Source organism: Phyllostomus discolor, chromosome 4, assembly GCF_004126475.2.
Source record: "Phyllostomus discolor isolate MPI-MPIP mPhyDis1 chromosome 4, mPhyDis1.pri.v3, whole genome shotgun sequence".
Lineage (NCBI taxonomy): Eukaryota > Metazoa > Chordata > Mammalia > Chiroptera > Phyllostomidae > Phyllostomus > Phyllostomus discolor.
In genome coordinates, this window is record NC_040906.2 from 37995938 (window position 1) to 38023294 (window position 27357).

At 35.8% G+C, this 27357-nt stretch overlaps 1 protein-coding gene across 1 annotated transcript in view; it reads left to right on the plus strand.

Moving 5' to 3' along the window:
* The window catches only part of COL5A2 (collagen type V alpha 2 chain), a 141550-nt gene extending 115457 nt beyond the window's left edge, over positions 1–26093 (plus strand). The window contains exons 36-54 of the mRNA XM_028508718.2: positions 1680–1733; positions 1984–2037; positions 2611–2664; positions 3042–3149; positions 3265–3318; positions 3867–3920; positions 4608–4769; positions 5414–5521; positions 6642–6749; positions 10198–10251; positions 12574–12681; positions 13193–13246; positions 15779–15886; positions 16278–16331; positions 17314–17421; positions 19269–19560; positions 21057–21244; positions 23263–23502; positions 24198–26093. Of these exons, the coding sequence (XP_028364519.1) occupies positions 1680–1733; positions 1984–2037; positions 2611–2664; positions 3042–3149; positions 3265–3318; positions 3867–3920; positions 4608–4769; positions 5414–5521; positions 6642–6749; positions 10198–10251; positions 12574–12681; positions 13193–13246; positions 15779–15886; positions 16278–16331; positions 17314–17421; positions 19269–19560; positions 21057–21244; positions 23263–23502; positions 24198–24344 (2109 nt within the window). The 3' untranslated portion in view covers positions 24345–26093. The remainder of the gene's footprint in view (positions 1–1679; positions 1734–1983; positions 2038–2610; positions 2665–3041; positions 3150–3264; positions 3319–3866; positions 3921–4607; positions 4770–5413; positions 5522–6641; positions 6750–10197; positions 10252–12573; positions 12682–13192; positions 13247–15778; positions 15887–16277; positions 16332–17313; positions 17422–19268; positions 19561–21056; positions 21245–23262; positions 23503–24197) is intronic.
* Positions 26094–27357: the final 1264 nt, after the last annotated feature.

Consider the following 27357-nt stretch of genomic DNA (forward strand, 5'->3'; position numbering starts at 1 on the left):
ACATTTAACAGGCGTTGGGTCCTCAAAAATAGAATGCACTTGCAATTCTAAGAAAATCAGACAGATTAGATTAGAAATATATCTTTAGACATGAATAATTCTCTCACTTAAGAGCAGGTAGGTAGTTGCTCAGATGTTCACCATTTCCTGGAATAGTTCTTGATATTTGATAAATAACCTCTTTCAGTATGGCATGGTTTGCCGTCAATTGTCCTGTTGTACTCTGGCAATATAACTATATACGTATAAAAAGGAATCACACTAAGCCACTGTTAATATATTGATTCTGTACAGAGTCACCATTAATATATTAATTATATTAGCTTTTGATTAGAAAGTGTGTAGAAAAGATTTAGCCTTAGTGGTTATCCCTTTTTTCTTTTTCTGAAAGCTACTCACTTAGTTTAACAAATTATGGACTCAAAAAATCTCTTGCCTTTTAATTAGATCTAACATTTGATTTAATATTTCAAAGAAATCTGCCATATTGTTTGTATTTTATGCCATGATGGTATGCAGTGCATCATTAGGAGCACAGAGCTATTTGAAGGAGTGATGCATTGACATTTTATTACTAGTGGAAATCTGAAATGTGTATTTATTGTTCTTATGAACTACTTCAAAAATGCAATGTAGTAGGATCAAGACATTAGCAATAACTGCCTTGTTTTTAGTGATGGCAATGTGTATTTTTTTTAGGGAAAGAGCAGAACATTTGCTATAATCTCTTAGTAAAGGAAAAAAATGAGTAACACATTTTCTCTGTATGAAAAAAGTCTATAAATTTAACCCATATACGTCATGAAATCCTTTAAGGAAGTATAGTAGGTAAATTATTGGAAGTATATTGTTCCATTACAGATTCAAAGAACTTAATATTGTAGTTTTCTCATGCTCTTGTCAAAAATATAAAATTGAGAGTAATTTTTGTTAAGATTCTTCTGTTGTACATACAGAAATACAAGAATACTTGGGCTGCATAGGAAGAGGAAATGCACAAATGTCAGAAAGAAAACTTGTTTAGAAAGAACTGCAATATACTGTGGGGGTTTAGTACTGTGACCACACATAGCAAAGACCCAGTTTGTATGCCCATGCAGTGGCTCCCCTGTGCTCTGAGCAAGTAGCCCATCCCCTCAGCTTAGCTGTGAGTGGCCCTTCTTTTCGTCTCAGGAGAGTGTAGAAAACTGGATGCTTTAGCACAACTTTTTTGAAATAAAAAGAGCTACATTTAGCTATAGCTTTTTAAATAATAGCTATTTTTATAATAGCTATAATAGCTCTTTCTATAGCTATTGTAAGAGTATAGTATTCTGTACAAAAGAAAAAAGCCTCTTTTCAATCTATACTCAAATTTCAAATAAGTACTAGCAAAATTAAATAGGCTAGAAAATAGGGAGACCCTGGTAAAGGATTAATTTAGAACTAACATTTGAAGACTGTTATACTTGGGTCAGTTGAATTGGATGAGAGAGATTAAATCATTCTGTGGAGAAAATTAAGTGGAAATTGTTTTAGACTAGATAGAAAAATCTTGAGAATATACAGATTATATTATTTATTTTAGGTAATGTTTTACAAGAGTAGCCACACTATAAGAAAATTGTCCATTCTTTGTTTAAAGATGGAGGGTTATGTGCATGTTTTCTCTCAATATTTTGTGTTCTGTTAATTGACAGGGTCTTCCAGGTCCCTTGGGACCCCCAGGTCCTGCAGGTCCCACTGGAGAAAAGGTAATGCCATAAGTTATTTTCTGGACTCAGAATCATGAGGTCTGGATGTAAGCTCTTTCTCATGCTTTCTCCTTCACAAAATATGGTAGTTGGGCTAGATCATCTCAGAGTTCTCCCCACTATCTGCCCTGTACACAGTTTCCTAGGCAATATTCTCATTTTCAATCCATTTTCATGGACTAGCATATCTTACAATGGTGTTATGTTTGCCACTGTTTTGGGCAATAACCATCTAAAATCTGCTTTCTAGGGTGAACCTGGTCCTCGAGGTTTAGTTGGCCCTCCAGGCTCCCGTGGCAATCCTGTAAGTGACAGCATCTTGATGATCTTAGTATGACATTAAGCAGTAAAGAAGTCATTGTTTTGTCTTAATACTTATATAAAGCCATGCCAATTAGATTAGCTTGTTTATAACTTTCTTGTTTTCAACTTCTTTCTCATTACATTTAAAAAATTATTAATGTATTATTTTGATACAATCTAGTAAGTCTAGGTAAGCAGTTCATTAACTAAATAATTAAGAGATTTCTTTGAAACTTCAGGCCTTGGAATTTTGTCGTATGATCCTTATATCTCTACTCCACTTAAGAATCTTCCTTGACCAATATGTCTGATTCTTCTATATGTAATTTCAAGACACTCCCAGTTTATATAATTATATTTTTAATATCATTACTGTTTATAAGAAAGTGTGAATTTGTTTTTATTTAAAAATTTTCCATCTTTTTTTATTGTCATTCAAGTATAGTTGTCTCCATTTCTCCCCCACCACTTCTGCTCCGACCCCAGCCATCCCCACCTCCCACCCTTGATCCTACCCCCCACCTTTGTCTTTCTAATACAGTGTGAAGCTATAGTAAACTTTGTCTTCTCCTAGGGTTCTCGCGGTGAAAATGGCCCAACTGGTGCTGTTGGTTTTGCTGGCCCCCAGGTACAACTGTCAGATATGTCTCATTTACAAAAAGCACTCCTCTTGTTCGACCATGGATTTTAAATGTATATTAAAGAGTTTGGAAAGCTTACAGCATCCTAAGCAATATTCTCATTTTCAAGGACTAGCACAAAAATGGATGAGTTTACACAACTTCAAATTCTATACTTATTTGTTGTAATAAAAATATGGGATAACTTACTTTTCAGACCACCTTTAAAGATCTCATCAGGTCATTTTTTTTCTTCTATGCTGCAGTACTGATTACAAAGCATTGTTTTATGATAGATGATTAAATTATGTGTTAATAATAATTACTGTAAAATAATTTGTCTGTCAGTGTTATAACCAATTGCTTATTTACACAATTGACATAGGGTCCTGATGGGCAGCCTGGAGTAAAAGGTGAACCTGGAGAGCCAGGACAGAAGGGAGATGCCGGCTCTCCTGGACCACAAGGTCTAGCAGGATCCCCAGGCCCTCATGTAAGCTGAAAAAAATAAAATAAAAGACACAACTTGGGTCCATTGCCCAATGCTTAAACCTTGTGTTTAGCCCATTTTGCCTCACTACAGTGATCTTCTGTTTCTTTCCATTTAGGGTCCTAATGGTGTTCCTGGACTAAAAGGTGGTCGAGGAACTCAGGGTCCACCTGTAAGTTGGTTTGAAGTTTAGGAAATTACATGTAGTCAGATATCTAGTGCCGCATGGATATTTTAAAGTTAATCTGAAGCTGTTACTACCCATTTTTATGTGTATAACTACTCTGTAGTGGAAAGGGCATTTAACTTAGATGGAGATCTGGGTTAAAATTAGTTTCATGGTCTTGGACACCCAGCTGTGCCTCATATGTAATATAAATAATACATGGCCTATGGAAGAGGTAATAAATAATGATAAAGCACTTTATATAATTCCTTTAGGTAAAATATTAATGTGGGCTTAGCACTTGCCAGAAACATACTTGTACAAGATAAATGGAGAGTGGAAGGACAAAAATAGCATCCTTCTTACCAGTTAATCTAGATGTACTCTCAAAAACTTAGGATAAAAGAATATATATATATCCTCATATATATATAAAATTGATCACAACAAGAAAGGGAATCTAAAGGCCTAAGTATCCCTGAGAAGGAATAGATCCCAGTAAGCATATGTACTTCCTTGTTATCTTGAAATTGCTTTGTACATTATATTTCTAGGGTGCTACAGGATTCCCTGGTTCTGCCGGCAGAGTTGGACCACCAGGCCCTGTTGTAAGTTAATATAGCAATTCAAATTATTGATAGAGGAGCAATTACACACACACATGAAAATACAGGCAAACATACATATATGTACATATTATATAGATACGCATATATTTAATTCTTTTTATTTGTTCTTTAATCCATTAATGACTTTTCTTTCATATTAACAACTCTTATCTTGATAATTCATATTGGTATGCTGTCAAAGAAATTTCATCCTGTGTTTTTTGGAAGAACTTAATTTGCAAGTTGTTTTTAGCCCCAGTATTGGACTCTCATTCCACATGGTTACTAAATACTAACAATACTGTGTGTTAATAATCATTTCCTTCAGTTAGAAGCATCTCTGAAACTTTGTTTAATAAATGTTAGTCTTTCTTTATAAGATGAGATCAGACAGAATAAAATGCTATATATTTATTGTTGGATCAGAGCCTTAAGAAATTTGAAAATTCAAGTTAATTTCAGCACAGTTTTAACATCGATTCAAAGGTAATTTTCTCCAAATAATCTAGATTGTCTTCTGGGGAATGAATCTGCAGCTGTGTTTTTCTTAATTTCGTTGAAAGCCACTGAATGACTGATTATCTAGCAGGAAAAATGGAAGCTGCCTCTGAGGCACAGACCATTGCATCATTTCCTCCAACAAGGCTTCCACTTTGCCCTCCTGGATTTCTTTCTGTGTTCTACTAGGGAGCTCCAGGGCCTGCGGGGCCTTTAGGGGAGCCTGGGAAGGAGGGGCCTCCAGGTCTTCGTGGGGACCCTGGCTCTCATGGACGAGTGGGAGATCGAGGACCAGCTGGCCCCCCTGGTGGCCCAGGAGACAAAGGTGACCCAGGAGAAGATGGGCAACCTGTAAGTGTGGCATCTTTGTTCTAGAGCACCTCTAATTGATCTGTTTGTTGATAGAAATCCATAATAATTACTTTAACAAAGAAACTGTTTATACGTTATCCTGAGCACTTTCATAAATCTTTATACAGTATAGGTTTTTAATTTGCAATTCTCTGCTTGAGAAAAAAGTATATGTGTCAACATAAAAATATAACAGTAATGGAGATGGTATTCAAAATCTAAACAAGAAAGCACTTTCTTATATATCTGCAGTATATGAGGAAAGTTTTTATAAAGCACACTCTCTTAATATCCAAATGTCTTTAAACATGAATGTGTTCAGATAAAATCATATCATTTTCTTTATTTTTAAAATGTGTCTTTTTAGAAAGAAGAGTGAGATGTGCCTGAATAGTTACCTCTTTTATTCCATCAATATTCATATTAATTTTCAAATTCTTTTTCAATGGCTAAGCTACTTTTATTTTTAAATAATGTTAAAAGTTCTGTGTGGATTATAAGTTTGATTACATATATAGTATAGTCTTATGAAACAGACCTTTTTCTTATATCCAAAAAACCTGTAAAAGTGTGATCTATTGTAAAGTTCTTGCATATAGTTTCACCCTGGAGAATTTCTAATTATAGTTTATCCTCAAAATTAGGGTCCAGATGGCCCCCCTGGTCCAGCTGGAACTACTGGGCAGAGAGGAATTGTGGGCATGCCGGGGCAGCGTGGGGAACGGGGCATGCCCGGCCTGCCAGGACCAGCAGTAAGTAGCTGCATTACTCAATATGTCATCGGATCATGTGCAGTATCATTTATATATTTTTGCTAAATAGAAGTAAAGTGTTTTAGATAAAAATTTTGAGCATCTTCAAAACCTTTTGACTTTAAATGTCAAATGTTTTACTGTAGTACATTATGAGGCCTTTGAAAAGTGTATTTATTTAAACTTAGGGCTAGAGAAGTAAACAAATAAGAATATGGATTTTAGGCGACTTTAAATCTTTCTTCAAATATTAAAAATATCTAAGGAGCTAGAGGAGGGGATAGTCTCCTGGTGAGTAGGTAGCCTCTGTTTAAATAACCAGCCCTAACAGAAACATCCACACTTCACAGTTCAGAGAGTAAGTTCTCATAAGCCATCAAAGAGAAGAAGGAGTTGATCTAAAGTAACATTAGAGGTGAAAGTGTAGTGAATGATAAATAGAAACTCTGAAAGTAATCTCCTGCCCCCTGGAGGGGTCTAAGAATCTCACATTCCCTTGAGTCTGGATAAAAGTTTGACTCACTACTAGCTTTGAAGAAGCTAAATTATGCCACTTGAAGCTTATATGCCTTAGAAAAATAGTAAATGATATTTTTATAGGGAGTGTCAACAGAGAAATGTACTGCTGGGACTTTGGGACTGGGGGACGTGTGGGTAGAGATCTGAAACCAGCAAACAAGGAGTAAAGGAATGTCTTATATTTTTCAGACATGAGCCAGGGACCTGGAAGTAAATTGTCCCAACAGCGAGACAAAAGTGCCAGGATATAGAAATAAAGTGAGCAAAGCAGAGTAAATAAGAATGGACATGTGTTAGTAGTGATGCACACTCCAGAAGGGCAGCCAGAATTGATCATAGAGCACCAGGTTAGAACCGAAAATGCACACCTGAGCTGGTGGCCAAGGATAACTTTTTAGTTCCTATGATACCTTGGGATGAGAGCCATGAAAACTAGGCATGCCTCAAAGAAAGCACTACAGCAATGTGGATGTTGTGAAGTAATGGATAATTATTATTCAGAAGGAGAGACTGAGGTGCCATTTGTAAAACACAGTCTTCATGAGAACTGGCATTCCTGAATTTCTTAAGAAGTGGTTGACTTTTCTCTACTTTATTTCAGGGCACACCAGGAAAAGTAGGAGCAACTGGTGCAACAGGAGACAAAGGGCCACCTGGACCTGTGGGACCCCCAGGCTCAAATGGCCCTGTAGGGGAACCAGGGCCTGAAGTGAGTACTGCTGAAAGTAACTCTTGTTATCTGGGTATTATGGAGACTTTTTATTTTTTAATTTAGATATCGATTTAGAAGTTCAGAACCTGATTGCATATTTTACCTGGAGGAAGTTTCTTTTTTAAAGATATTTATTTATTTTTAGAAAGAGGGAAAGGGAAGAAAGAGAGGGAGAGGAACATCAATATGTGGTTGCCTCTCATGCACCCCCCACTGGGGACATGGCCTGCAACTCAGGCATGTGCCCTTACTGAGAATCCAACTAGCAACCCTTTGGTTCGTAGGCTTGCACTAAATCCACTGAAATACACCAGCCAGGGTGAAAAAGTTTTTTCATTATGATTTGATGTACTATAGTTCCCTAGAGAGTCGACAAAATGATGGCATAAAAATGATAATAAGATGGGTACTTTTTATACTGTCATCTAATTATTTATTTATTTTGAAAGATTTTATTTATTTATTTTTAGATTGAGGAAGGGAGGGAGAGAATGAGGGAGCGAAACATCAACAAGGGTTGCCTCTCCTGCACTCCCCACTGGGGACCTGGCCTGCAGCCCAGGCATGTACCCTGATTGGAAATCAAATTAGCAACCCTTTGGTTCACAGGCCAGTGCTCAGTCCTCTGAGCCATACCAGCCAGGGCTCATCTAGTTTAGAACAAGGTATTTTAGTTGGTTAATGTTTTTATCAAATTGTTTCCCACATGAAAGGACATGTTCATTTACCTTTTTCCCTGTTATTCCTTCATTCTGTTAATGGCATATTTGTCACAATTGCCAAGTTTTAACATGACAGGATTAATATAACTGTTACAACTTGTGAAAAGAGCAAAGTAGAGATAATTTTACCTAAATACCGCTATAAAGTAACATTATCAATGTTATGTTCTCTTAGGCTCTTTTGAGATGAAATTAGTTTTTGAAAAGAAATTTGAGAAATTATAGTTTGGAATATGCTCTATTTACTGCTGTAATGAGTAAATTACCAAATACTTAATGTTTCCTATTTTTGTGCGTGTGTGGAAGAAACAATCAATGACTTTCAGAGCAATTTTTCAGAGGATTTTTTCATCAAATGGTAAAAAAACATAATTCTGGAAAAAACAAAATAAAATAAGAGAAGACTATATTTTAAAAAGCATTTTGATATTATCTAAACACAGCTATTTTATTTCAAAACTTTATGGATAAGCTTAAAAAAGTGAGAAAAACCACTTACTGGTAATAAAAACAAAACAGAATATCAAGGATGTAATTATTGTATATTTCAAAGGTTTGAGAATTTTTTTCTTTTTGGGAATAAATGTCAAAATGAAGACTATATTTATTTATTTATTTTTAATATGTTTTATTGATTATGCTATTACAGTTGTCCCAATTTCCCCCCTTCACTCTCCTCCACCCTGTACACCCCCTCCCACCCATATCCCCCCCTTTAGTCATGTCCATGTGTCATACTTATAAGTTCTTTAGCTTCTACATTTCCCATACTATTCTTACCCTCCCCCTATCTAATTTCAACCTACATTCTATGCTACTTATTCCCTGTACCTTTTCCCCCCTCTCTCCTCCTCCCACTCCCCTGTTGCTAACCCTCCATGTGATCTCCATTTCTGTGGTTCTGTTCCTGTTCTAGTTGTTTGCTTAGCTTCTTTTGGTTTTGCTTCAGTTGTGGTTGTTAATAATTGTGAGTTTGCTATCCTTTTACTATACATGTTTTTTCTTTATCTTCTTTCTTAGATAAGTCCCTTTAACATTTCATAAAACAAGGGCTTGGTGATGATGAACTCCTTTAACTTGACCTTATCTGAGAAGCACTTCATCTGCCCTTCCATTCTAAGTGAGAGCTTTGCTGGATAGAGCAATCTGGGATGTAGGTCCTTGTCTTTCATGACTTGGAATATTTCTTTCCAGCCTCTTCTTGCCTGTAAGGTCTCTTTTGAGAAATCAGCTGACAGTCTGATGGGAACTCCTTTGTAGGTTACTTTCCTCTTAGCCCTTGCTGCTTCTAGGATTCTCTCCTTCATTTTTACCTTGGCTAATGTAATTATGATGTGCCTTGGTGTGTTTCTTCTTAGGTCCAACTTCTTTGGGGATCTCTGAGCTTCCTGGATTTCCTGGAAGTCTATTTCCTTTGCAAGAATGGGGAAGTTCTCCTTTATTATTGTTCAAATACGTGTTCCATCTGTTGCTTTTCCTCTTCCCCTTCTGGTACCCCTATTATTTGGATGTTGGAATGTTTAAAGATGTCCTGGAGGTTCCTAAGCTTCTCCTTGTTTTTTTGAATTCTTATTTCTCCATTCTTTCCTATTTGGTTGTTTTTTTCTTCCTTCTGGTCCACTCTATTGTTTTGAGTCCCAGTTTCCTCCCCATCACTATTGGTTCTCCGTGCATCTTCCTGCATCTCTTTTATGGTAACCTGCATTTTTTTTCATGTAATTTCCACCCAAAGTCAACCAATTCTGTGAGCTTCCTGATCACCAGTGTTTTGAACTGTGCATCTGATAGACTGGCCATCCTTTTTTTTTTTTTTTTTTTTTTTTCCAGTCTGGTCGCTCCTGTTATGGTGAGGGGCGGGGCCTTAGGTGTTCACTGGGGCTGGGCACCCCAGTCGCTAGATTGTTATGTTGTATGTGGGGGCAGGGCGGGCGGGGGGGAACAATGGCAGTAGCTCCGCTCTCCTGGGGCCTCAGTCCCCCCCGAGGATCCTGGGTTGTGTGCTCTACCCTGGTCCACAGTGCCATCTCACTAGCCTCCGCTTGCGCATTCAGGGTCCACCGCTGCAATCTTGCGAGTCCCAGAAGGCTTACGCACTCCTGGTTGCCTTATGTGCCCAGTTCTCTCCAATCTCTGAGTGCCACGACCTGTGCCCGCTCCTTCTCTCCACCCCTCCTACCAGCCTGGATGAACGGGTCTACTTCAACTTCTTGGCTGTCTGACTTCCATTCAGATAAATTCTCTGTCAGTTCTGAGTGTTATTCTGCCTCTAAATTGTTGTTGTTCTATTCTTGGTTGTGCCAAGAATTTATTTTTAAAAAATTTTTATTCATTTATTTTTAGAGAAAGGAAAAGGGAAGGAGAAAGAGAGGGAGAGAAACATTAATGTGTGGTTGCCTCTCACGTGACCCCTACTGGGGACCTGGCCTGCAACCTAGGCATGTGCCCTGACTGAGAATCGAATTTGCGACCCTTTGTTTTGCAGGCTTACACTCAATCTGCTGAACCACACCAATCAGGGGTAAAAAAAAAAAAAGAATTTAGGTTAAGAACATAAATTTTACAAGCAATTCAAAGTAGTAGAAACAATAGCAGAAGCTTTCCTTTCACTCAGATGATAATTATGATTTACAGAATGAAGGTATAAACATGCTGTAATTTTTCTGGCAGTTGGAATAAGATTTTTTTAACTGTTCAGTTCATTGTTAAAATATGATTGTTTATAGGGTCCGGCTGGTAATGATGGTACTCCAGGACGGGACGGTGCTGTTGGAGAACGTGTAAGGACAATTTCACATTAAAAAAATGTGGAGTAATGTAAACCTGAAATCTTTATAATACTAAAGAGTAAAAAACTATCCTTTCTCTTCATAGATCCAATACAATCCTGACTTTCCTGATAGAACCAACCTTTTTTGTAATGTTATAATTTTGGTAGCTCTTATAAATGAAATGAAATTTTAATACACAGCCAAGTGAGATGGCATTGTTTATTAAGAGCAGGAAAGCAAATTGCTTTCATATTTTGTGCAACATGAAGGCTTTGAGTGAGGATACCTATAAGGTGGTCTAAATTTCAAACTCATTCATAAAAGTATAGGACCATGTGACATCTAAATTTCTCTCTTCACCTACTAAAGTGAATGCCCCATGAGGAAATAAAGCATGTGGCTTTCTAAGAATTGTGTATTTCCTGATGGGGTTTTTAATTAGACATTTACTGAACTGGAAACATCCCCAACTTTATCAGAAGCTCCAGGCCCTATGGGCAGTCATACAGTTGTCTTGGACTACATATCAATGCACGGAAGGCAAAAATAGCCCCTGCTCCAATGTCTAGTATAATGTAATGGCTCTTTCCACTCTAAGAGCAGAAAAGACTATGAAGCCAGACAGACCTGGATTGGAATCTTGATTACTTAAGTAACTAGCTATGTGACCTTGAACACATTTTCTGAACCTCAGTTTTCAAATACTCTAAATATGATGAATATATTTGTGTTTTCAATCACATATTTAAAGAAACTAGTAGGCATTCAGAGGAAGCAAGAGTTCTAAGGAATCTTGGGGTACCCACCATCTGCTATAAAGCCAAGGAATATAAATCTTCTTGGCATCTGGGGTTTTCTCTTGGTCAGTATATATTGTTTAGTGCATTAGTCTTCAAAGATTTTGCTGAATTATGCCTTGATATAATTTTGAATATCTGTCAACCCCTATGTGCATTTTAAGTTTCCATCACATTTTAGTTTAATCATTAGTTTAAATACTTGCAAAGGAAGTCTTTCTTGGTATTTTCTTTTATTATTATTATTTTTAAAATATTTTATTTGTTTATATTTTAGAGAGGGGAAGGGAAGGAGAAAGATAGGGTGAGAAATATCAACATGCGGTTGCCTCTCGAGCACCCCCTACTGGGGACCTGGCCTGCAACCCAGGCATGTGCCCTGACTGGGAGTTGAACCGGTGACCCTTTGGTTTGCAGGCTGGCACTCAATCCATTGAGCCACAGCAGCAAGGGCTCTTGGTATTTTCTAAATGTATATTTGTTTACTTGATGTTTCTTTAAAAACATTGGAGTTGCCAATTTAACTTATTCAATGTATTATGTGTCTTTTTCCCAGTCTAATTGTTCAAGTTTATCCTGGTTGCCAAACTAATCAGTGAAATAAGACAATTCCTGTGAGAAAAAAACGGTCTGACTCCATTAATTGTATTAATCCATGTTCATATAACAATTATCTCACTTTTGATTTTTTAATTATTGTTCAATTACAGTTGTCCCCATTTCTCCCCATTATTCTCTTCTTCCCTACCCACCACCACATCCCACATTCAGTCCCACCGCATTGTCTTTGTTCATGGGTCCTTTTTACATCTTCCTTGGGGACCCTTCTCCTTTACTTTTAATTTTTTAAGGAGACAAAGTAATATTTGGAAGCTTGTCATAACTGGGTCACTTCGATAAGGAGCAGTCTCTTTTTTTTCCCTAATGCTCCTTTGCTTTATTTTCAAGTAGACTGTGCATTCTGGAAAAGTTCCTTAGCTTAGTACCAGAGGTATTTACTCCTTGGGGCATTGCACTGCAGTAAGGTTGCATATGGTATGATGTATGCCTTTGTTTCACAATGGGAGAAGGTTAATTATTTAAGAGGAGTGGTGAAGGAAGCTCCAATATGGAAAATATGGAGTTGAAAGTCTGGAAAGTGGTTTCCTTAAAATATTCTGTTTTCACACTCAGTGGCAAGTCTTTGTTTATTCCAAAAGTACAGATACCCTGGTGTGAAGGACCTCTGCTCTAAAACACGTGCTCAATTCTGGAGGTGACCACTCTTGTATCCCAGCAACCTTGACAATGGGAGTAATAGGGCAGGAGTGAGGGGGAGCAATGAGGACTGAAATTGGGGAGAAATAAATAATCTGATTCTTTTCAGTTTGATTTATTAATAAGTAAATAAACTATTTAACTTAATTATAAGTAAAATAATAAATAACAATAAAATTTTAAAACATACTCTTTAATTATGAGTAGTGCGGGCGTATAGAATACCATAGTTTTGGAATAAATATCAAAAGAATAATATCATGGTTATTCTTGTCAGGGTGATCGTGGGGACCCTGGGCCTGCTGGCCTGCCAGGCTCTCAAGGTGCTCCTGGAACGCCCGGTCCCGTTGGTGCTCCTGGAGATGCAGGACAAAGAGGAGATCCAGTAAGGACAGTCAATTCCACACTGACAGTTACAAACAGTGTCGTAGATATGCATGCATACAAACATACGTATGTCTTTGATTAAGGATTCTAACCAAAGAATGATAAGCAATTAATTATGAGTTAATTTTGTGCTCATCTTAGGGGAAAACGCTTGATTTCTAATAGGTATTCAAAAATTCTCATGCCTTGACTTTCATCGCCTAAGAATGTTGTGATTTATAGGAAATCATGTTAAATTTAAGCAAGTAATAGTTCACTATAATCGACTAAAGTGGTCATTCAGTGAAGTCAGTTAATAAAGTTGATTGCAGAAGTACCATTGGAGCTATAGTGAGCACATTCTTATCCTAGGGATATTAGTGTGGTTTTAATTTATTAGCCATAGGAGTATACATAGATAAACATAAAAATAAATAAATACCCAACTACAAATATATATATATTGGATTCTATATCTACATAGTATGTGCATTTTTTTACATATTAATATTTGTACAAATTTCTTCTAGGGTTCACGGGGTCCTATAGGACCACCTGGTCGAGCTGGGAAACGTGGCTTACCTGTAAGTTCTCTGTTTTTCTTTAAATATATGTCTTCTTACAGAAAGTACACACCCGAAGAAAAAGTAAAATTTAAAATTTATAAATTAAAATTATGAAATTTCTCAATCTCTTGTCAAAATATTAATTTTAAATAATACCCAGGAGTTCGTATTTGTTTTCATATTTTTAACATAGCTCCTCTGAATGTAACCATGAATTCTTTCAAATAATCAATGAAGACTTTTAGAGTCACAGTTTTCTCCCCAAAAAATAAGAGTAGTACCCTTCTTTCCAAGATTTTCTAGAAATCACATAGCATAATGGGTTTTAAAGCTCTCTGTAAATTTTAAAAGTGCTATTCAAATATTGTTTTATTTTCAGCTAGACTGCATTGTCCATGTTCAATTCTTTTTGCTAATTGCAGTTACTTCCAGGTTAATGATTATTATAGATATCTTACCATAAATGAATCATCTATAATCAGCCTCTTATGTTCCTTTCACACCCATTATATAAATCAATATCTATATTTATGAATATCAATTATAACCTTAAAATCATGGCCTATTATTAAATCATAATTCTCAGTTTTGATTTGAACTTGACTGGAGAAGATTTCATAGTTTTGTAGCATGTCAACTGAAATTTTGTTTTAAAGATTTTATTTATTTATTTTTAGAGAGGGAAGGGAGGGAGAAAGAGAGAGAAAGAAACATCAATGTGCGGTTGCTGGAGGTCATGGCCTGCAACCCAGGCATGTACCCTGACTGGGAATCGAACCTGTGACACTTTGGTTTGCAGCCTGCGCTCAATCCACTGAGCTATGCCAGCCAGGGCTGACTGAAAATTTTTAAAGTAGTTTATTTATTTATTTTTAGAGAGAGGAGAAGGGAAGGAGAAAGAGAGGGAGAAAAACATCAATGTGTGGTTGCCTCTCATGTGGCCCCCACTGGGGACCTGGCCTGCAGCCCAGACATGTGCCCTGCCTGGGAATCGGATTTGGGACCCTTTGGTTTGCAGCTAGCACTCAATCCACTGAGCTACACCAGACAGGCTACAAGTGAAATGTTTTTCAATCAGTTACAAAAATGATGTGGTTTTGTTTTACATGACTAAATGAATTTTAATTAATAAAAAGCAATAGGTGCTTTCTGGTCTAGTTTATTGTCAATTTTGAAATTTCTGGACATTCTTGAAATGAACAAACTTCTCTAACATTATACAAAATATTCAGGCTGATTTTATTATTTAAATTTGCATTATTATATAAAATATGAAAATTTACTGAGATCTAGTTTTGCTTTATCATAAAATGATTTTCATATTGTTTGACAATTAGGATATCAAAGTTAAAATTTTAAAAAAATAACCAAACAAAATAAGAACAAAAACTAGTAAGGGAAACATTTACCTAAGAACCCATCTATTTGGTGATATCATTCATTCTCCAAAGTCAGACTGATAGAGTTCCAATTCTCTTTTAGGAAAACTCTAGACAACAGAAGCGATCCCTGTAGTTGACCCTAGCCCCATGTCAGTTTACGGTGAACCACTGAAACTCTGAAGCTGCTTTTATTCCCTAAAACTTAAGAAAAAAGAAAGAATGGGAGGAAGGAAGGAAGGAAGGAAGGAAGGGAGGGAGGAAAGGAAGGAAGCAAGGAAGGAGCCTAAGACCAATTTAGACTGATCAGATAATTTTAACCAGTTCTCTGAATGTAGCATCTATCCTATAATAAGATTCTTAATTATTGCCTTTTCTTTAGTTTTTCTGGATCAGGATGGATGGATTTGGGTACAGATATGAAGAAATGATAACAGATTTTTTTTGTGTGTGTGTTTTCTATAAAGGAGAGTAGCTTGATGATATGCCTCTTCCATTTGCCCAAATAAGCTTTTTCCAATTTCTTATTACCCCTCAGTCTTATTGAAATATGATTTGATATATCTACATACAATGAGATGATTACCACAATAAGTTTAGTTAATATTTATCATCTCGCATAGTTGCAAATTTCATTTTCTTATAATAAGAACTTTTAAGATCTACTATCTTAGCAACTTTCCACTATGCCAGTTTTTAAAAATAGTCCCAGCTGTCATGTCCAGTTTATCTGTATATGCAAATTTAATAAGTGTTTTGTTTTTAGAGGTAACATAAGTAAATAAGAAGTCATATTTTGATTTAAAAGAATCTATGATGGTAATATTTTTATATAACAATATTAGACAAGTATGTGAAATAAAGTCTTTGAAACTATTTCAGATAGGTGAGACCAAACTTAAAAGTACTTAATTTTAGTATAAGTGGAGGGTAAACATTTAAAAACTAAATCTTTATATGAGTATCATTAAATATGTTATGTTTTAATGACCACCTTCATACCTTGAGAAAAATAGACAAAATGTCCTAGGCGTAATACTGTTTAGATAAGTAAATATTATAGTTCATATAAAATACAGTATACAAAATTGTACTAAATACTATCATAAAAGGAAATAAATTCTTTTTTTTAGTAAATTCTAGTCTTAACAGGCCATGACCCTATTTCTAGGGACCCCAAGGGCCTCGGGGTGACAAAGGAGATCATGGAGACAGAGGTGACCGAGGCCAGAAGGGTCACAGAGGCTTCACTGGTCTTCAAGGGCTCCCTGGGCCTCCTGTAAGTGATTTATTGAATTATTATTTGCCCTCCATGTGAAAATACACAGATTTCTTGACATGAACATTTGTCTACAGAGTGGATGGACTTTTGTGTCTTATTTTCCTTTCAAAGAATGTCTTGATGAGTGATTAATTACCCACCTGCCCAATATAATTACCCACATATTGGCTGTAATTTTGTAGGAAAAAATGAAACAGGAAAAATATATATACCATTACTCCTACAGTTATATTTAGTGTTGATTAACTCATGAAGACATTGTAGAGATTGATGACTTTATGGAAGTAGTTTATGGTGCTAATGTCAGTGACATCATATTAAAAAAATCTGGGACTGGCAAATGTGGAATGTAAATATTTTGGTAACATTTAAAAATTTTCCTGTTTAGGGTCCAAATGGTGAACAAGGCAGTGCTGGAATCCCTGGGCCATTTGGCCCAAGAGTAAGTAACACAACAAGTTGCAGATGTAAATAATAATGCTTTGGTGACATACTGCTACAGTCTGACTACCACTTTCACGCATCAAAGCTGGAATGGCCTAGATTCTCTGAAGCAGGCAGCAGACATATGAGACAAACTATTCAGCCATTACCTTTAAGTGGAAATATCATGTAATATGACATATTAATTCATGGCCCCACATTAAAGTCTCTTTCCTATGGTGAATGTACTCACCATTGGCTCATTTTCTTACTCTGTGTTTATTGAAATTTCCATTAAACTCTCACTCTTTGAGATGATACAATAGGACATACCATGAAGTGGAGACAGAAGCTGGATGTTCTGAAGGTGGATATATATATTTTTTTAAGTAATTATGATACTTCCTCAGAAGTATTTTGCTTAAGGTTAATTCAGAAGCAAATCATGAAATGAAACCAACATTTGAAGCATTTAGAAATTCTACATGGGTATTAATGCTGCTTCTAAGTTATTAATGTCATAAAACAATTGACAGACATAATTATTTAGGAAAATTATTAGAATTTCTGCTATGTCTAAGTACAATATAAATAAATCATATATAAATTTTAGAGCCATAGTATTTAAATTGTTAAGATATGATGAGATTTATATAAGCACATAAATTTAATTTATACTTATATCAAACACTTTGACTTCTGTCATTTTCTTACTCCTAGTGAATGGAAGTTCTAATTAAGTTTACAATACATGAGACTCAATGATACAGGCCCTTTTAGTAATGAAAGTAGATGACTAGTCCATTGTCCTATATGGACGGTAATTTATGTGCAATGAAATAGTAAATGTTAGAGTGGGCCAGAACTCCATTTATTAGTTATTAGGAACCTGAATCTGAGAAATCATTGTGATAGCTCCATAATGAAAATAGTTCTTTGATTAGAGAAAGGCATCGTGAAAGTTTTCTTATCGAATTGGAACTAGTTTTTGTTTCTTGCAGGGTCCTCCAGGCCCTGTGGGCCCTTCAGGTAAAGAAGGAAACCCTGGGCCACTCGGACCTATCGGGCCTCCTGGTGTGCGGGGCAGTGTTGGAGAAGCAGGACCTGAGGTAAACCCACAGTGTTTTGCATGCAAATAACTCTATTGGTTTTTGTAGCTTGGATTCTAGCCAGGGAGTATCTATGCAGAGTGATGGACAAGATGTTGAAGAAAACAAACCTAAAAGTCACACAAGAGCTTGTCTGTATAACTATTACAAATATTAATGCAGGTTACTCAGAGTATATAAAGTCAGAGTCCTAGCTACCTAGGCCCTGATTTCGTGTGGTACCAGTGAGAGCAAATAGCAAGTCATGATTGTATTTATAATGGAACTTATGAAAATGTTGCTTTGCTTTACATGACATTATAGTAAATATGCGATTCCATGAATATAGTCATTCATGAAAATGCTCTAAAGAGTATGAAATTAAAGTTTATTGAAAATGACATTCAAAAAGGATATCAATTAAAACTTTTCATTAAAATATTCCAATAGTATCAACTTGAGGATTATGCAAAGCTAAATTTGTATTAGACTCTGACTCCTTGGATCTTTACATCCTCACATGCCTGCCATATACATGCGTTCATGTGTGCATGTGTGTGTATGAGTTGATGCTTCCCTTTCTGGGATTTCTTCCTTTTCAGTCTTAATTACCTTTCACTATTTATTCTGTCTCTGTTCCTTACTGGCAATACCGTTAAAATGAATATTTATTATTTATTATATGAATTGAAAACCTTATATTTCCTATGGTCAAGAGAGATATTTCCTATTTATTTATCTGAATGGAAAACAGCTACAGAATTGGAATGCCTCTAACTTATATGGCTCTCAATTGACTTTATTCTGTTGTTCAATGGTCCTTGATAGAAAAAAAAATTCTTCCCCTGAGATTACAGGAATGCATGGAATCATGATGTGACTTTAACACACACACACACACACACACACACACACACACACACAGATTTACCAGTCTCTTGGTGTGGGGAAATGTTGGCACTTGAGGTTGGAGCGACTCACCCAGAGCTATACAAGTGGCAGAGCCAATGTTACAACTCCTGCCTTCTCACTGCCAGGGCTGTGCTCCCCGCATGAGATGTGGACCATGTATCTTTTCCTCCTGTCAGCTGATTCTCTCAAGCTGCTGAGTTCTTCCTTGGGAAAATGCAAAAGGGACTTAGTAGAAAAGGACCCACTTTCAAGCCTCTGCCACTTTTGGTGCTTGTCTCCCTTTTACTTCAATAGTTCTTGTTGGCAAAATAAAGTAAGAAAGCTCTTTATATTTGTTAATCCAACAACTAAAGAGAATGTTCTATCATTTTGTTTAGTGCAGAGAATTTTGATCTACACATTAATTTATACACAGAAAAAAGACTTCCTGTGCCTTCCCTGTTATTTGGAAATAGGGGAAATTATCTTAAGGGTGTTTCTCGTGGGAATTTCTGTGGTATTGATGTGCAGTCTCATAAAACTAGGACCCACAACTTCTCTGTATTTCCCCTTTCAGCCTCTGTCCATAAATTCTTTTAAAACATTTTAGTTGTGCTTTGCCCAAAGTAATTTGGAAATGAGTATACATATCTACATATTTTAACATAAAATATATTGCACCTACAAAGTAAACAGCAGAGCAAATATTTTCTGCTTTATCTTTATGTCTCAGAGCTGACTTGCAGATATGTTACCTGAAAAACATTTACATATCATTTATCATCCTTGGAATGTTGCAGGTTGGCAAGCTAGAATCCTATTGTTAAAAAAGGCATGAGTCGTAGATCTCTCTGTACCACAGAGTGAGGGTGTTGCCTTATAACTCCCTCTGCACCCAGTCCCATCAGTGCCTTTGTCCAATAGAAAAACAAAACCAAAACAATGTGTTCATGTACTTCCAAATTTTTTAAAATTAGGGTCCTCCTGGTGAGCCTGGACCACCTGGCCCTCCAGGTCCCCCCGGTCACCTGACAGCTGCTCTTGGGGATATCATGGGGCACTATGACGAGAGCATGTCAGACCCCCTTCCAGAGTTCACTGAAGATGAGGCGGCTCCTGATGACAAAAACAAAACTGACCCTGGAGTCCACGCTACCCTGAAGTCGCTCAGTAGTCAGATTGAAACCATGCGCAGCCCTGATGGCTCTAAAAAGCATCCCGCCCGAACTTGTGATGACTTAAAGCTTTGCCATTCTGCCAAGCTGAGCGGTGAGTAGAAAGCTGCCCATCTGAGCAATGTTCTTTGTTTCTGGCTGAGATTGTGTTATTCTCAGTTGCATTCCAAAAATATTTTATTGACTGCATTGCAAAAATAGACATAAGAGATAAAATGGTAAACATCTCACAGAGTTTGTAGCTTAATGGGGTGACTGTCAATGACATGAAAAATTATGGGGTGAGATAAGTGTTATAACAGAGGACATACCTATTAATGATTTGATTTCATCATGGTAATTCCATTTCCATCAGAAGTCTTAAAATATTGGTAATTTCATGGTGATACAATGTAGAAAATACTTGTTTAAGCAAGATTAACATTTATTTACCTACATGAATCTCAGAGATTTAATGTGCTAACATATATCATTGGGTCATCAAGAGCAGGATAAAGTTTATTTTATTTCCCAAACTTATTTGAATATAAAATTCCTTCATGTAGTTCAATGTTCTGTGAATATCACTTTAGGAATCCCTGCTGGCAGGCTTATGTTATAGTGGTGTTCTAAAGTGTTTTTGAATTAAGTAGTCTTTCTGTCCTAGTTGTATAAACCATGCCTAAAGTTCGCATAATTTTTTCATTTTTATTAATCTAATAAGACCTGGAGAAGAGGGATTCTAGGCCCTAGGAATAATGCTTAGTGACATGCTTAAGAGCTTTGGTTTCCTTTGCAACGACATTGACAGGGACAGCTAAAATTAACTTTGAAGACCAGGCAATTTGATTCTCAGCTCCATACTTTACATCCCACCAATGTTCCTTCATTTTACTTAAAATGCAGTTTTTGATATGCATTATATATACACACACACACATAAAGTATACATGTGTGCACAAATGTATTCACACAGATATGTGCACAAATATATATTTGTGTATTTATTTGATTGTATGTCCAGCACTGAGTACTAACTTTGTATATAGCCTATTAAGGTATACTAACAAGGTATATAGCCTTGGTATATAGCCTATCTCAGGTATCTTTTATTTATGAAATCAATTTTAAGTAGGGTCAGTGAGATAATTTATAACATTCTAATTGTAGCTCAACTCATATACTTACTTTAGTCATAGTGTTGACAATATTTTATTACATTTCAATTACAATTTGCTTTAAAATATTGGCTTTATAAATTTAATGGGAGCCTGTCCATTTGACAAAGTCACTTAATCAGAGTGGTTTATCTCTTTTTGGTATAGTTGTCTTATCTGTAAAACAGAGATAATGGTATTTCCTTTACATGCAAGGCATCTTTTAAGCCTTGATTTGGTAAAGTGCCCCAGAACGGTGCTTGTAGAAAGAAACCAGATGCACGACAGGCACTTTTTCCTTCGCTGCAGAGTATTTCTTTAACTGGGATACTTTCTCTTAAAAGAATCCTTAAGCAATGAGTCACATTTTCAAACCCTCTTTTAATCCTTTTAAGACTCATCATCATGTTTGAAATTCACTTTATTTAGCAAATATTTTTATTTTGGAACATAGGTGAATACTGGATTGATCCTAACCAGGGATCTGCTGAAGATGCCATCAAAGTTTACTGCAACATGGAAACAGGAGAAACTTGTATTTCAGCAAACCCATCAAGTATACCACGTAAAACCTGGTGGGCCAGCAAATCTCCTGACCATAAGCCTATTTGGTATGGTCTTGATATGAATAGAGGGTCTCAGGTAATTTAATATGCTAACTTAAAATTATATTTGTTTGCTTTTTATTATTTATTACACCTTAGTATTTATTAGGACTATGCTATTACATTTTGACCAGGTTTATTTTATCATGTTAGTTTTGAAGTCATATATTCTCATTAGCTGTAATTGTGGTATCATTGCATGAACAAATTTTTATAACTATGAAATTAACATAAATTTTGAGTAATTTTTCCATTGCTGGAATGTAGAAAAGTAATTATTTTTATTATTAGTTCCTTTAATGCATGTCACACTGACTGTGGAATATATTTGAAGGGATCTTGCTACAGCTGAAAGATAGGGATTGTATTTAGCATCAGGAGACCTAGGTGACTGCTGCCTAGATCTGTTACTGACTTTGGGACAGTAGGAAGTCATTTAACCTTTCAGAGCCTCAGTTTTTTCATTTTAAAGTACAGGTAATAGTGCTGACTAGTGTGGCTCAGTTGCTTGGGCTCAGTTGGTTGGGCAAGTGAAAGTTGCTGGTTTGATTCCTCGTCAGGGCACATACCTGGGTTGTGGGTTTAGGACCTGGTGGGGCATGTACAAGAAGCAGCCAATTGATGTTTTTCTCTCACATCGATGTTTCTCTCCATCTCTTTCTGCTTCCCTTCCCCTCTCTCTAAAAATAAATTAAAAATTTAAAAAATGTTGAAGTGTGGGTGATAACGTTTACCTCATGGTCTTATGTGAATATAATATGATTACTATAGTATCTAGTAAATGGTAAGTTATAAATAAATATTAGATAACTTTATAAAGTTATTTATATAATTAAATCATGTTACAAACTGTGTAGTATTATTTAAATCATGCATTTTTATACTTAAATGAATTCAATTAATATTCAATCTGAGTCCAATCTCTTCTGTGTCTCTTTTATGACCCAGTGTTCAGATTCTCAACCAATCTTGCCACGTCCTTTTTCAATATGAGTCTTTCATCCTGGATGTCATTATGGCAATCTAACTCTGAAATTTCCTTCTCACCTCTGCTCCTGATCTCTTCTCAGAACTCATGTTTGTAATAAACATAATGTGAGCACATTACAAGTGTGAGTAGGATAGACCAGAACCCACCATTATTTAATGAGCAGAAAAATCCTTAATTTAAATATACCCAACTGAAATGTAATTTGGTTAATATAATATTATACTAAAAACTCAAAAAGAAACACTGAAAATAAAGCACGAAGTAGAATATGACTAAGAAAGGGCCTGTAGAAAATTGTTTGTGATTATTTGTGGTAGCTGATGAGAAACTTGTAATTTGTATTTCCTACAAATGTATAACAGTATGGTGATTGCTGAGGGAAGTCATTATTAGAGGACTAAATGATAATGGAAAAAAATACAAAAAGTATTAAATCAAAGAAAGATTTCATATAAATAGTTGTCATAATTCTTATTGTAATTAGCAATAAAAACAATTAATTATTTTTGATACATGATACATATCCAAGCCAATGCTCAAGTATATAACTTCTAAAAAATAAGATTTTTTTTAAAGAAATGGAGAAGCAGATTTAAAAATACACAAACTAGCCCTGGCTGTCATAGCTCAGTGGATTAAGCATGGGCTGCGAACCAAGGTGTCGCAGGTTCGATTCCCAGTCAGGGTGCATGCCTGGGTTGCAGGCCATAACCCCCAGCAACCGCACATGGATGTTTCTCTCTCTCTCTATCTCCCTTCCTTCCCTCTCTAAAAAATAAATAAATAAAATCTTAAAAAAATAAAAAATAAAAATACATAAACTTTCTCTGGTGAGTGTAATTTTTGGTTGCTTCACCTGTCATTTGGGATAGTAAGGACAGAAGTTCTTAATTGTGAATATTTATAACAATTGTAAGATATTTTTTATAAGTAGAATAATATGCTGATATATGAAAGAATAAAAGTAATTCTCTTCAAAATTGATTCATCTGAAATCAACACACACACAGCTCTGTGAAACCCTGAAGTGCTGCATGTAACAAAGACTCGTTTTGTTTCTCTAGTTCGCTTATGGAGACCACCAGTCACCTAATGCAGCCATTACTCAAATGACCTTCTTGCGCCTTTTATCCAAAGAAGCCTCCCAGAATATTACTTACATCTGTAAAAACAGTGTTGGTTACATGGATGATCAAGCTAAGAATCTCAAGAAAGCTGTGGTTCTCAAAGGGTCAAATGACTTAGACATCAAAGCAGAAGGAAACATTAGATTCAGATACATAGTTCTTGAAGACACTTGCTCTGTAAGTACTTTTTGATCTGTACTGATCTGTTTAAAGAAAAAAAAATATTTTTGTTAGAAATACTGTTATGACACTAGAGGTAGGGATGATTTTACCCTGTATATAGAATAACATTTTGTCTATAGTTATTTGTCAAGTTGTTCTTTAGGGTGGTAAACTTGAACGTGTGTTACTACATGAGTCATGGTAGAGGTGTTTAAAAATGACAATAAAGAGTCTGGATCTTTGGGATCTGATCCAGCTCTTCTGCAAACTCACTTTGGCTCTCCCACAGGTTTATTTATTTAATCTTAGTTTCATGCTTAAGATTTCTTGATTCTAAAATGTATAATCAATCTGAGATACCTTACCTTTTTTACTCGTATGTTTCCTCACTTGCATATCTAGATTTAAAAAAAGGAAAATGTTTAGTGATGAATTATAGTTTCATTTATGAAAAGCAAAAAGGCTTTCATAATGTATTTATCGGTGCCGGTTTGGGAAGGTGCGAAAGAACAAAGGGTATTTTCTCAATTTGCAGCATGCAAGAAATGCCTGCCAGCCTTGCTAGGATCTCACCCCATTAGCAGTGCTCTTTTAAGTGGTACTCTAAAAGTCATTGCCGTCCAATGGTCAAAACTGGCTTGGAAGGTGATGTCTAACATTTCTGGAATAATTTTTATATACTATTAACCTGTTATACAATTTAATTCCAGAAACGAAATGGAGATGTGGGCAAGACCATCTTTGAATATAGAACACAGAATGTGGCACGCTTGCCCATCATTGATCTTGCCCCTGTGGATGTTGGCGGCACAGACCAAGAATTTGGCATTGAAATTGGGCCAGTTTGTTTTGTGTAAAGCAAGCCAAGATACATCAACAATGAGCAACACCCTCACCATCAACGACCACCACCATTCACAAGAACTTTGTTTAAAGCTGATCCTGAGACTCTTGAAGTAATGGCTGATTCTGCATCAGCATTGTATATATGGTCTTATGTGCCTGGCCTCCTTATCCTTCAGAATATTTATTTTACTTACAGTCCTCAAGTTTCAATTGATTTAAAATATTTTTCAATACAGCAGTTTAGGTTTAAGATGACAGTGACAATGACCACCTTTTAAAAAAGTAAACTGATTGAATAAATAAGTCTTTGTTTTCTTCAATTTATTTCAATGTAATAACAAAGTTGCTTAGTATTTATGAGAAAACTCTTCTTCCTGGCAGGTAGCTTAAAGAGTGGGGTATATAAAGCAACAACATGTGTTTGTTTCACTTGTTTGCAATTTGAAAATAGAAAGTAGTACCCTTTGTGACCTCTCATACCCAGATTATTAATTAAACATGAAGTCAAAATGTTCATCCTTGTGACTGAAGCTCTCATGCATGTCTTAGTATTGTATAACTGTCACAGAGACTCTTTAAAGATAATCTTGAAACAATTAGTTTCTCACTGTTTTAAATGGAATTTTTAAATAATATATATTCAATGGAATTTCTTGAAAACAAAGTGATCTTAGATTTTATAAAGGGTGGTAAGTTTAGACTTCTTTTCTTCATTCAAATTTAAAGGTATCTTTCCCTCTTGACTAAGTCTATTAACATAGATAGAAGTTACATGAGTATAACATTGAATACATTTGCACTTTCTCGTTTAAGAAGACATTGAATGCAAAAAATTACACATACAACTTTATAAACATGTATGTACAGGACCCAAAGTTGAGACTCTTCCATAGGTACAATCTCATCATCTTGAAGCCTACAATGAAGAAAAAGATTTAGAAACTCAGAGTTGTGGAGCTGACTCTAATCAAATGTGATGATTGGAAATAGAACATTTGGCCACTGAACTCTCATAGGAAACATGACCCAACATTTCTTAGCATGAGCTACCTCATCTCTAGAAGCTGGGATGGACTTAATTATTCTTGTTTATATTTTCGATACTAAAAGGTGCTATGCTTCTGTTATCATTCCAAGACTGGAGATAGGCAGGGCCAAATGTATTATTATTTTTCCTTTAATGATGGTGCTAAAGTTCCTTCTATAAAATTCTTCAAAAATAAAGATGGTTTCATCAATACCACTTGTGAAAGCATAACTGTCAGACTTGCCCGGTTCTGAAACAGGGAGCGTTGCTCCAGTGCCTTTCCCGCTGTTCATCTGTCATACTGTATCTGGAGTGTTTTGTAACACATGCATGTTTCTTAGATCAGAACATGTAGGTACCCTTGTGTCTCAAGGTTTTTTTCCCCTTAATTGCATTTTGTTGGCTCCATTTTTATTTTTTCTTTTAAAAATAAACAGCTGGGACCATCCTAAAGGACAAGCCATGCACACAACTTTAGTCATGTATCTGCAAAGCATCGAATTAAATGCACGCTTTTGTCATGTCAATGGTTTTTGTTTTGTGGAATTCCTTTGAGCATATTAGATCCAATTCATTTCCAGTAGTGAAAATTAAGGTATTGTGGTATTCTTTGTTCACCATTTGTTTAAAAGGTAAAACAGCAAATATCTTCCACCGTGTATAGACTGGCTTATATTTGAAAATCAATTTGCAACATCACTCATGAGGAAAACATGACACTAATTATCACTGTCTATGACCTTAAAAATCTCAGGGTAGTGTTATTGATAAAAAGGGAAAAGCAACTGACTTTTTATGGTTGAATAAACTGTGATAATAAAACATGTGTCTCAAAGTGTACCACATATGAATTTAGCCTAATGTTTTCAGAGTTTTATTTTAATATTTATTTAACAACATTGTTTTTTTCCAAATTGGTTTTGATTTGATCTCTACATCTCGAATTTTATGTTTATATACCTAAAGATGTTTGTGAGTTTTCTTTGCATTAAAACTACTTTCAGGTTCAAAGTCAGATAGATGAGTCAATAATGTGCAGCAGATCTCTTGGGTCAAAAACACAATCTCCAACTATAGAAATTCTAGTTCATATTTGGAGCTCAGCAGTGTGACACTTGAAAGGCTTTCCCAGACAGTTCCAGAGGCCCTGAGTTCTAGGTTGGCAGGTCCCTTTGGCTAGTAGACTTTACCTTTATGTCCAACAGACACATCAAGCTCTACTTGATCAAAAGCAAATTAATCTACATCTGGGAGGATGGTGACATTGATTTCTTATTAATTTATTAAAAATACAAATTATACCTGGCTGGTGTAGCTCAGTGGATTGAGTGCAGGCTGCGAACCAAAGGTCACCAGTTCGATTCCCAATCAGGCACATGCCTGGGTTGCAGGCCAGGTCCACAGTAAGTGGGTGCATGAGAGGCAACCACACATTGTTGTTTCTCTCCCTCCCTTCCCTTCTCTCTATAAATAAATAAATAAATAAACTCTTAAAAAAATGAATGAAAATTCCCAAAAATCGACAGAAAAGAAGAAAAAGGAGAAAAAGAGTAAAGAAAGCATAAACAATGCTGAAAAATTCCCAAACTTGTAACACAAAATTTGGGAAATTATGGCCAGGCTCAATATATTTGATTCCAGATTGAAAAGAGGTTCAAAGAAATTTTAGACCACATGCCTTCTCAAGAGAATGGTGTTATATAGCAGAAAGCAAGTGCAGAAAACATGGGGAAATTAAATGATGGAACTACTGTGCTGAGTCCCTATGCCATCAGGAATAAAAAAGCATCACACATAATTTTTTCTTTGATATTATGAAGGTTTCAGGAAACTAAGAATAATCTGTTAAAAGCTACTTTTGGGTCTGTGGTCCAACAGCAGCAAACCAAGGCAACAATGCTCCAATGAAAACCAAAAGCCTGTGGAGCATGGGGCATGCCAGTAAGTTGATTTTTTTTAAATCAACATGGCTGGTTTACCCAAGAGCAGCTTTTCTT